Here is a 9,732-nt window from a genome sequence, read left to right as displayed (position 1 = left end):
GGGAATTGGTGCGCTTTGTAAAATATGAGCATGACGAGCGTCAGCCTTGAAGTCAAAAAAAGTTGGACACAAATGGACTTTCCAAACGGACAATTAGCCTTAGCATGCTGTCAAATTGGCTGCAAAGTTGCGTTACGGACAACAAAATGAATGTTTTGATGTGGCCTTTATTGAGATCTAATCTCAGTTTGATAGAAAACCCGTGTCCAGGTCTTAAAAGGTGTGTGTGTGGGTGTGTGTGTGTGAGGAGGCGGACAACAAACCTGACCCAGTTACTCCAGTTCTGTCAGAAGGAATGGGCCAGAATTGCAGCAAACTATTGAAGGAAGGTCAGGAAGAAAAGGTAAGCAAACTGAATTTTGATCAAGGGAATTCGAATTTCACCAAAGAATTCGTTAATGCTAGCTGATCCATAACAGGATAAGTTTATTTTGATGTAATGTCAGACAGTGAGGAAAATGTAATTTTTTAGTTTTAGGCATATCTAGTAAATATCTTGAATAACCCTCTTACTGAACTGCATATATCTTTTGTCAAGTGGTCATACAGCTTATGGAGATATTAAGTCAGCGTTTTGAATATCCCACTGTGAACTCCCACTCCCACTAGGATGATGGACATTGAAGTCAAGTAGCTGGAATGACGTTCCGGCACGATGAGCATGCCGTTTCAAAATAAAACATTTAAGGAATTCCGGCTTTCCGCGAATCCTGCTTTTGATGGACGACCAAAAGCGCCTCTCGTCACGCAGTTACTTCTGTGACTTTTAACATGTTGCTCTCTTTCCCCAATGATTTCTCTCCTACATTCATTCCACTGCCATCTGAACACTTCCCTTTTTGTCCGTTTGGCACCTATGTGGTTAACATCTGGAACATCTGGATCCAGCTTTTGGTCACATGACCAAAGCGGGGTGGGGAAGAGATTGACACTGCGGAACCCAGATCTCAAAGCGTTTTTTGCGCTGGGTGGTGAGTCTGCTTAACAAACTCCAAAAGTGAAGTCAAAACATGTCGCAGCTCTCCACGATCACCCTCTTCTTGTTACCATGGATTCCAGGTATGAGCGCTGAGGTCAGAAACTGATCCCAAAAAAAAGAGAAAGAAAATAAAACCCACTTTCAGCCGTTGATGGAGTTTAACACAAAGGATGATTAATGCCTCTGCTGTTGCCTCCTCACTTTATTATTGTGCATTTAGCAAACACTGGCGCTTTGTCATAAGATACTCTTTGCGCTTCGCTTCACTTTATCATTTTATTCCATTTCTACATTAATCATTTGTGGGGGGGAGACTGGCTTGAAAGTTGTTGAAGCTGCTGTTTTCTGCTGGAAGGCACCGAGAGATTTCATGTTTTTCTAAGACTTGCAAGCTCTCAGTGTTTGGCTGCGGGCAGTGGGTATGTTCGAGGCTGGTTTTGTTAGCCCTTTAATCCTGTGAATTATAGGAAAGGATAATCCGTTTTCAGAATAACAAGTAAAGGGAAGTTTAAAAAAAAAGAAGAAGAAGAAGAAAGAAGGAACAAACTCCTGTGCCACAAAGGAAACCCTTACAACAAATATGGTCAAGGCCACTTTCCCTATTCCATGCAGCAGATTAAAAAAAAAAAAAAAAGTCCTCAAGAAATAACTTTCCTGTTCCAGCTGAACCTTTTCTGAAGATTAAACTTGTGCTCAGCATTCATCACATCCCCTTTCTGCCAGCCTTTCTCTGTAAGGTTACCACGGAGGAAGAGTTTGCCGTCCTGGAGGGGGGCTCCCTCACCATCCCCTGCCACTACGAGCCCCAGTACGCCAGCTATGTGAAATACTGGTGCCAGGGGCGGACCAGGGAGTTCTGCACGTCGTTGGCTCGAACCGACGACCACCACCTGGTCGATCCGGCCGAGAAGAAAGTGAGCATTTTCGACGACCCAGTCCAGCTGGTGTTCACCGTGACCATGACGGACATGAAGGAGGGCGAGTCGGGGTGGTACATATGCGGCGTGGAGATAGGTGGCGTGTGGGAAGCCGACGACGTCGCTTATACAGACGTAAAAGTGGTTCACGGTGAGTAGTGGGGGGATTTTCCACCTGCGTGGTCACAACCCGAATCGGCTTTTTGAAGCACAAAAAGGGGGACGCCAGTGATCGCTTGATTTATTTCAGTAATTCAGTTCAAAATGGGGAACTTGTGTTTATAAATTAAGCACAGCAAGAGCGAAATAATTCACGTTTCTCTTCATTTTAATCGCTTGCAGTGAATAAAAAGAAAAAGAAAAAAAACAAACCCAGGTGCTCAACAAATGTAAGGTTACATAAAGCGAATCAAATTTAAATAAATATGTAAGCTAATTACTAAATGGAGACATGTCATAGCAAACGTAAGCATGAGGTGGATTTGACATTTGCCGGGTAGACAGTCACTGACACCCTCCACAAAGAGGGTAAGCCACAAAAACCAACTGCTAATATAGGTTTTTCTTTTTATATGCTATAAGAAAACATATAAACAGAAAATTGAGTGAAAGGAAAGAATCCCTGGTAAACAGTCTACCTGGTAATCCCTGCTAGACTGTTGTCAAAAATGTACCTTTAACACCCTCTGGTCTTCTTTCAACCCAGGAGGCACGTATGTTCCACGAATGCTGGTTGATGCATATTTTACACATATTACAAATTCCACTGGAAGCACTTTGCTGCTATTCTGCAGTCGTAGGCATGCCCAGATATGCCTACATTTGCCAACTAATTACAAATATCTAAAGCTATAGCTAATGCTCGTATGTTGAAAGACACAATTTATATTTAACTTAGCACCTGCTTCAAAACAAACTACATACGTGCATAACCTTTTATATCCGTAAATAAAATAATATACAAAGGGTTTGAGCACCTCCTAGACCGAAGAGGTCTGAGTATTTTAAGGTGAAAATAAATGTTGCGTTTCATTCGGAGTTTGGACGATGACTGCAGAGGCACATAATCCGTCTTGCTTGATGTCCAGTGGAAAGTTTCCGCAGTCAGTGATGATTTGTGGAGCCACCTACTTTTGCCTGTGTTGGTCCACTGTGTTTTGTCAAGTCCCAATCAGCACAGCCATCTACCAGGACATTTGAGATCACATTTTGCTTCCTTCTGTTGAGAAGCTTTATGGGGGTATTGATTTAATCTTCCAGCAGGACTTGGCACTGGCTAGCACTGCGAAGAATACCAAATACCCGTTTAGTGACTGTGGCAACACCGCGTTTGATTGGTGAGCAAACTGGTTTTGGCTTGAGTTCTATAGAAAGTCTGTGGATACGTTGTCAAGAGAAAAGACTGTAGGCACCAGATCAAACGATGAAGATGGCCTGAAGGCAACTATCAAAGCAAGCTGAGCTCCAGAACTACAGGCCGATTGCGTACAGGCCGTGCTGATGCAGTCATTCACACGAAAGGAGCTCGGACCAAGTATTGAGTGCATGTACTTTACGGTGCACACTGCATTTTTTTGATTTGGAAAATTACATTTCATTGGTCTTATGTAATAATTCTAAACTATTGCAGACCACATTTTGGGTTTTCATTAGTTATAAGCCACAATATAAGCATCAAATAAACATAAAATAAAATTAAGACCGCACGGCATACAAGTTTGTTTGACTTTTTGAACAAAATTACCGAAATAAATCAGCTGTTTTTGTTTTTTAGTAGTACTATTGTTATTTTTATTCTTGTTACTAATGTAGTGCAACTAAGGGCGCTTTATTTTTATGTATTTAGTTTTTCTTCTCTATATTATACCAATCTTTTTTTTTCCATTTATGAACCATATCAACTAAGACACTCCATCCTATGTCTACCTAAAGGACTGATTTTTTTCACACATTTTCTTGTTGTTTCTGTTCACCGTGTCTTAATGCCTTTATTTGACTTTAAATAGACTTTTATTAACGACACATTGTCCTGATGATTTCTGCAGGCATGTCCGCTGTGAACAGCAGGATGAGTGGAGCCGAGGGAAGCGCCGTCACAATCGAATGCCTCTACAGTGAGAGATACAGGCATTTGACTTTTTCTGTTGTTCCAAATACCATCGGCCTGATTTCATACGAGACCAACTTGCTAAAGCTGGATAACATTTCACAATCGTGTTTGACGACCAGAAATCTCTCCACTCGTGCGAGAGTACACGGCGGAAGATCGGCTTTCTGTGACTCCCCTGTGTCTGCCTGCCAACAGAGGAAGCGAGAAGAAATGGTGTCGGAGTGGCGACTGGAGATCCTGCCTGTCGACAGGTTCTGACGGGAGCTACGAGGACTCCTCCGTGGCCATCAGAGATGACAGAACTGGGGCTTTCACCGTAACCTTTAAGAAGCTGCAGATGAAAGACACGGCGTGGTACTGGTGTTCCGCAGGGCAGCAGCAGACAGCCGTGCACGTGCTGGTCACACCCCAACCCACCACCGGTAGGCAGGCGTTCAAAAAAAAAAAAAAAAACTACGACATCTGCTTTCCTTGCAAATCACTGCGTTTGATGCATATCTCAACATGCAATTCCATATGATAAATTATGAGCCGTTGCAGTGCTTCTCTAAATTATTAATAAGCCTGGAACTTTTTCCACATTTTGCCATAAGTATGGCTACAAGTGTTACTGTACATCGTTGTGATTCTGTGGTACACACAAAAAATAGCGCAATGTGGTAAAGGGAGGGAGGGGGGAAATTCTTTTAGAGAATTCTTCTTGCAGCTGAAGCTCAAACTAATCTGAAAAAGTGTAATTAAATTTCAGTGTAAATCCATTAATTTTTTTTCCTTCTTCCTGTGAAGGCCTCAGGGATTTGTTAGAGAACATTAACTAACAAGCAGCGCAACGAACACAAAGGAACGGAGCAAATAGGTCAGGGAGACAGTTGCGAACGATTTCGAGGCATGCTATTGCTTTGAACACGGTTCAAGGTGTCGTCTGAAAATACAATATGGCACAAATGCGTGACCAACCAGCCTGCCGGTTTTGGCTGTCCACCAAAACCGACAGGCTGGACCACTCTTCTGGTTTGCATCCAAAACCAGAAGAGTTTTGGATGTAAAATAGGAACCAAGCATGGTTCCTATGCATGGTTCCCTGAACATGCCATCAACCTGCCACTGTGCTTTTCTTCAGCAGGAAACGGGGAGAAGTTAGACAGAGTTGATGGCAAAAAGGCAAAAACTAAGCACAGACCAATGCAGGAAAATAGCTGGTTACAGGCTGCAGGGCCACAAACATAAACATAAAGCCAGGCCTATAAGTCCAGGGCTACATCCAACTGGTAATCTGTGGCAAGTCTTTAAAACTGATCCTCACGGACATTCTCCATCCGGTCTGGGTGAGCTCGAGCTAATTTGCATAGAACAATGAACAAGAACTTCAGTTTGTAAATGTGGAAGATGACAGAAAGATGACAGAGACGAATCCAAAAAATAAGTGAAACTGGGGTTAAGGGCGCTTCTATCAACAACTCAGGTAAATGGACGCCTTCCTTTTCACATTTTTGTTGGCAAAAAGTGTTGGAGGCCATCTTACCTTTTACTTCCACTTCGTGGTTCTCCTCAACATAGAATCTATCACTTAAAATTCTAGTAAAATGATTGACGTTGGTGCTAATAATGTGACACAATGGGAAAATGTTATATGCTGTATTTAAGTGGTCTTGATAATCACCTTAGCGTAAAAAAAAAGCTAAAACCATTAAAGAAAGTAAACAGAAGGAATGGCTTTATGGGTTCAACTTGGGCATTAGTTTGGTAGCTATCTAGTTTACTCAAATCTACGTGAGTATAATGGTAAATCTCTAGCGACATTATCATTTTTCTGACTTTAATTCCAATTTTTACTCTTAATGATAAAACTGAGCCGTTAACTAAAAAGGCATCATTCTTACTGTGCTCTTCCATGGAAAATCTCATTGATGTATTGAAAATATTTAGTGTGCAAACGTCCACAGATCACTGCATTACACAGCAATAGTATTTTCATGAGAGGCAAAACTGAATAAAAGCACAAACAAAGCTTAACTCATGTCTGTAACAGTTTGCAGAGCAAACGTTCATTCCCAGACTAAAGAAAGGCTAAATGAGAATCTACCCCGAGGCCTTCATATTGTCTAGGGAATATTTGATGCTGAAAGGAAGAAAATGAAAAGCGCCTGGCTGTCATGTTTGAATCAGGTTTTGCGTTGTGTCAAGTTTGAACTGTTCTGTTCTTGCAATCAATGGATCCTTTTAGCTCTCGAGCTGCTACAGTGAAGCCGTGTAGCTAGCATGCTTTGTTGGACACATCTATAGATTTTTGCATGTTGCTTCCGAGGTCTTTAAAAGTCACCCATTTATTGTCGTTTTATTGTATTTGAGCAATAGAACAGCTGGCATGGGAAAACAAAAGTGAATCTGCTGCAGAGTTATTGTCAAAACTTTTGCAAGGAGAAAATGGGGATTGCAAAGAATAAGCCAGACGATGCGCTCAAGCTAGCGGGCCTTTTTTAGTTTCCCTGCCATACTTATAAAGTCAAAGCTCATAGACAAAAACTCTCAGAAGTGCTACAAAATAGCTCCTACCAACAATATTATCTACATTTCTTTTGTGCGGGAGCCATACTGGATAAGTCTGAGTTACTGGGAAACCTTTGATTTTCGCAGTCAGAATTCCAACTCAGGAGACCTTTTTATTTTACAATCGGCAGTGCTTCGAATTAGACCCGCTAGTGCAAAGGTAATGCGTCTCGAAAGTCAGATTAGAGAGATAAAGTTAAGGATAATGCATTGTTCTCGCTTGTTGAAAGTTTTATTTTATAAAGGAACAGTCAGGAATGCCCTTGAAGTCAGAATTTCAGCTGGGGAAGTTCAACAAGCAGTCTCGTATGTCCAATATGGCTGCTGTGCAACTGCAGTGGAAGCTGTAGTTATAAACTCATTGTGAACTTAATAGTGCTTCCACCACTTTAACGCAACTTCCATTAGTTTCTTTAGCTTTGAACAAATACAATTACAAGAAAGGAGTTGTTGTTGGATTTCCAGTTCGGAACTGAGTAGGAAATCTCAGATGTCTTCCTACTTTTGAAAGCAGCTGAAAGCGCCATTCGTTTTAACTTTGTTCATTTTTCCCTGTGTCTATTTACAGCATACAACTTATTTTCTCATTTACCATTTAAACATCTACTATTACAATAAACGATGTGTTTACTGGCATGTGGCTTTAAAATGTCTTGTAGGTTATCTTTTTTTCCAATGGTTTGCATTCATATTTCTCTGGCTACGATTTTAATCTCAAATTATAACTTTTTGCTAATCGATGTAACGAAATGAAGACGATTGACTAAATACAGCTAGTAACTTACTTTGGCAACAAAGGTCGGACAAGCTGTAAGTGGGTAACCATGGAGAACCAACGGGCTGCTTCGGCGTAGTCTGGAATTGGAAATCTCTGTACGCCGCAGTTTCGTTGACACTCATGTTTGTCGGCTGAGATTTTAAAATGACATTCATGTCTGCTAAAACAACATCAATATTGAAGAAAAAGCGCCGCCACATGGCCCAGCGGCTCACCATAGCCTCCAGTCCTTTGCGCAGCTGTCCCAGATTCAGTTCCTAGCCCCAGGCCGCGCTCTCTCTCTCTCCACCCTTCTTCCTGTCCATCCACTGTTCATTAAAGGCCACAAGTGGCACCGAAACCTTTAAAAATAATGAGAAAATAATTCACTTGAACTTCTTAATATTTTTGGAGTTGTGTTGCTACTAATGTCCATTTTGCAGCCATTAAAACGCAAAGAAGCCGCTCTTAGCATCAATATGTCATCATGTTGTGTAGCAGGAGCATCTGCTGCAGCGTACGGATTTTTTCATAACACCTGTCAAGAATATTGATGCCATACGTCGAGTTTCTATTGCGCAACAAACTCTCTTGTGCTTGGCACACTACTTCAATTTTTTCTTTTTCAATTTCTTCTTTTTTTTTTTTTTTTTTTTAACCTGAAATATATCCGTCTAATGCCGCATTGTCTCTTGCAGTTCCACCAGTGTCGAGCCAGTCCTTCGCAGACCTGCCTCCAGCCAAACCCATCACTAGGGAGACCTGGAGCAGCCACAGGTAGAAGCTTAGTATTGCTGATTTGTGCTGCGCCTTCAGTTTCAGAATCAACGTGGATTGCCTCAGCAGGCTGCGTGTCTGTTTTTTCTGGGGTTTTTCTAGTCACATGTTGGCATCTGTGGTGGTCTGTTCATCTGTCATTTTCCTGGCTGTCGTGGCCATATTGGCCATAAAGTTCTGGAGGCTGCACAGTAAGGCCACTCGCTTCCTTAAATGCAATTCCAATGCAATTGCGCAGTGATTTCATCAAACGCAGCGAACAAAAGTCAGAAAATGTGGCAATTATTAATAAAAATACTCTCGCTGTTCACTTCCAGAGAGAGACCGGGTTCCAAGAGACGTCGAGGAGATGAGGGCGAAATTCAGCGTAAGCTCCTTTTAAACAGGGTTCTCCCTGCTGATACCAAACAAAAAACAAAAAAAACCCTGTTTTGTGCATGTGATTTATAGAATATTGTTTTGGAATGTCTCCTACAGGGCTGCTCAAGAGAAGCAGATGACTTTCAAAACGCGGCAGTACTTTTCCTTCCCAACAAGGATTCCCAAGATGTGCTCGTGTACTGATATCTGATGTTCTGCGACGTTTATTGTTACTTTCACAAACCGAATGTATTGTTGTTCTTTTTTATTTCCTTCCACTTGTCAGAGCATGCACCCTCGATGTCATTGTTTTTCCTTTTGCATTGTGCGCCACAGCACACGCTCGTCGTGCGCTGCTTCCTACAGTTCAGCTTTTACAAATTTGCACCGCTTTCATGCATATTTTCCAAAAAGAAAAACCCTAATGATGTTCACATTTGGTTCAAATCTGCCCTCTGTACTCAACAAATGACTCATCTATGCAATCAATTCTGTCTGAAACTGGTTCAGGAAGTTCAGAGGGTAATTTGATAATTTTATTACCATTTTCAGCTTATTTAAGGGGAATCTTGTGATCATAACTTCATAATCAGTGGGGGAAAAAAACCTTTGTTGGCTTTACAGCTGCAAGCTTTATTAGGTGATAATGAGCATATTTTGCATGTTTTCTTTGGTGTTCGGAGTATTATATTTTTGGTGTTGAGCTTTATGGCTTTGATCCATGTCAGGACTTTGGCTGGTCCACTCCAAAGTATTCAAATTACTTCCAGTGAAAATCGAACATGTTGCTAAGCTCAGAAGATTCAACTTTGTTCTCTCCCTGCAGTCAGTCACACTGCCTCTAGTGGCCTCAGCAGTTTAGGAGTCTCGCAAGTTATCTTTCTGGAAGAAATTATCTTCCATGTTAGGTAAAACATTTTGGACCAGAGGGTTTGTTTAGCGTACACGTATCTGGACGCTTCATCGACCAAATGGATTTTTTTCTGTCTTTTCTACCCAATTCAACCCTATGATTATGTATACTGCATCATTTATCAGCAGGGAGCTAGTTGGTGTTTTAGCGCTTCCTCTCTCCCTTCCTCATATAAAATCTATATTTTGCTATAGAGAACCAGAGAACATTTGGTTCTCTGGTTTGGACCAGAGAACCAAATGTTCTCTGGTCCAAACATTTTGGACCAGAGAAAGGGTCACGGCTGCCCAACCTACGCAAAGAGTCACCAGGAAAACTAAAATGTGTTACTATTTCATCATCACTAATAGAAACAGTACGGAAGCACTAAGT

The 9,732-nt window shown here is 41.5% G+C and overlaps 1 protein-coding gene across 1 annotated transcript; it reads left to right on the top strand.

Annotated features, from left to right (window-relative positions):
- The first annotated feature begins 906 nt into the window (after positions 1-906).
- Positions 907-9,086, top strand: pigr (polymeric immunoglobulin receptor). Its single transcript, XM_028019359.1, has 8 exons — positions 907-1,059; positions 1,703-2,047; positions 3,942-4,023; positions 4,202-4,428; positions 8,009-8,087; positions 8,190-8,278; positions 8,405-8,454; positions 8,565-9,086. Exons 1-8 carry the CDS (start codon positions 1,011-1,013, stop codon positions 8,649-8,651), a joined length of 1,008 nt encoding a protein of 335 aa, XP_027875160.1. The 5' UTR covers positions 907-1,010; the 3' UTR covers positions 8,652-9,086.
- Positions 9,087-9,732: the final 646 nt, after the last annotated feature.

This window comes from Xiphophorus couchianus, chromosome 6, assembly GCF_001444195.1.
Source record: "Xiphophorus couchianus chromosome 6, X_couchianus-1.0, whole genome shotgun sequence".
Taxonomy (NCBI): Eukaryota; Metazoa; Chordata; class Actinopteri; order Cyprinodontiformes; family Poeciliidae; genus Xiphophorus; species Xiphophorus couchianus.
Note: the sequence above shows the minus strand (reverse complement) of the source record. Positions and strands in the feature narration are given on the sequence as shown.